This window comes from Entamoeba invadens (genome assembly GCF_000330505.1).
Source record: "Entamoeba invadens IP1 unplaced genomic scaffold scaff_1105074725053, whole genome shotgun sequence".
In the NCBI taxonomy this organism is placed as follows: Eukaryota; Evosea; order Mastigamoebida; family Endamoebidae; genus Entamoeba; species Entamoeba invadens.
Genome location: NW_004443666.1, coordinates 1 through 2,031, shown reverse-complemented (window position 1 = coordinate 2,031; position 2,031 = coordinate 1). Strand labels below are relative to the sequence as shown.

General features: G+C 31.4%; 1 protein-coding gene across 1 annotated transcript; it reads left to right on the top strand.

Annotated features, from left to right (window-relative positions):
• Positions 1-976: 976 nt before the first annotated feature.
• Positions 977-1,716, top strand: EIN_124770 (hypothetical protein; the record flags this gene model as incomplete). The annotated part of the gene is made up of 2 exons (XM_004260367.1): positions 977-995; positions 1,202-1,716. The coding sequence occupies 2 exons, from the start codon at positions 977-979 to the stop codon at positions 1,714-1,716; spliced, it is 534 nt and encodes a 177-aa protein (XP_004260415.1).
• Positions 1,717-2,031: the final 315 nt, after the last annotated feature.

Here is a 2,031-nt window from a genome sequence, read left to right as displayed (position 1 = left end):
CATACCATAAGTAAAAATATATATAAATGTGTTGTAAATTTAAACATATTAAAATTTGATGTTTTTTATATAATATTCCAATCTGATTGTCCCAAAAGGTTCCAGATAACTTTAAAGACAAACTGTATTGAATTTTTTACAAATTTATTACTAATATTTGATTTACTTGTTAAAAAAACAAATGAGGGGATTTTGTCTCAAATTTCAATTAAATATTTAAGAACCCAATATAGACATAAATTCAATGTTCTTTTACTTACTGTTATCAATATCACTTGCATCCACTTGGATTCAAATTAAAGCCAATAACATTTTATGTATATATAAAGTAGGAAAATGTCTATTTGATAATGAATATTATAACCAGTATACAATTTCACTTGATGAAAACTTAAATAAAATAATTATCAATTATAAAAAGTCGGCTAACAAAACTTGTAACAAATTTGTGACCGTTAGAACTCTTCAAAATGACGAATACACAATTATTGGTGATATCCCAGAATATGTCGCAACACGTTCCACAACTGGCAATACAAACAGTTGCCCAGTTTTACTCCAGGGTGCTAAGTATTCGAAGTACTTATACCCAAGTGGATGTATGAAAGACTCTGAGTCAACATTGCATCTCTATACGATTAGATATCTAAAATTATATAAGCAAACATTTTTTTATTTGTTGTTTAGACCTTTATACAGAGAAAGAAATTGGAGAATTGAATACTTGTGGCACTAATGGGGTATATATCCAAACATTTTTTATTTCTGTTTTGGAGTCCAAATATGTCGCTAAAAATGTAGGATTATTGAAATCTGTTTTTGAATATTCAAGGTGTTACCGATACGACGGGTGGTATATCAAATATGAGAAATCCGCCAATGGAGTGAAGAGATATATGTCCCAAATTTCATGTAGTAATTGGGAAGAGGATATAACTTCACAAAAAATTTTACAAATATTAAAAGAATTGCCGCCATGTGTAGTGATAAGACGTGTTTATGATGAAGGCTTTGAGTGTGTAATTTCTAATCAAAAAGGTTAAGCTTATATAGAATTGTACCACGAAATATGTACATTAAATGATAAAAAGGTTAGATCTCTATTCTGTATAATCCAATAATTGAATAAGGGAAAGATTCAATTATAATAATTGTACTAGTTTACCAAAAACCACACAAATCGCATTCGGAGATTGTTTAGTTGAGGGTCAAAACAGTGTCATTTACTACACCACATTTGACAAGTTTGAAGAGACCAAATACGTGAAAAAGGACAACACCGAGTATTTCTCAACGATTTTTGAGTTTGGAAAGTGCTTGAAAGATAATAACATGTACTATAAATTTGAGAAGAACGGCACACAAATTAATGCGTTTACTTCCTCAACTTCTTGTGACACATTGAAAGTTGCAAGTGATTCAGTATTGTCTGGTAAAGTGTCTGCTATAATATCTTTGCCGGAGCACGCTGCTATTATGTATAACTACGGATCTCTTGTTAACTGTTCAAGTGAAAATATTGATATGGCGACTCAGTACGTCTTTGATAAATGTTTTGAAGAAGACGGAAAGTACTATAAAGTCCAAGTTGGGATCAGTGAATTAGCAAAACGCGAATATGACAACTCGGCGTGCTATGGAAAGTCCAATACTGTGTGGTACATTTATATGGACAAGTGTACGACTAATAACAAAGATAATGTCAGAATCACTTAACACGAAATACCAGTAGAGTCTGCTAAGTATTTATTATACACCGAAGAAGGATATCCAGGCACTTTTTATTTAGAATTTGACAGGTGCACTTTTCTTAAAAAAGAGGGCTTTAACACTTTTAAATTGACTAAAAAAATTGAATATTGTCTTCAAAAAAAGTATGACTTGTTCGCAAATTGATACAAATGGTTTGGAATGGTACGCACAACCGTATTTGATTGCAGAGAGTATACCAAATGTCTATAGTGTCATCGAACATTACTATGGAGATATATACTTCTGCACGTTCGCTAGTACCGTACAAGAAGCAGAGAA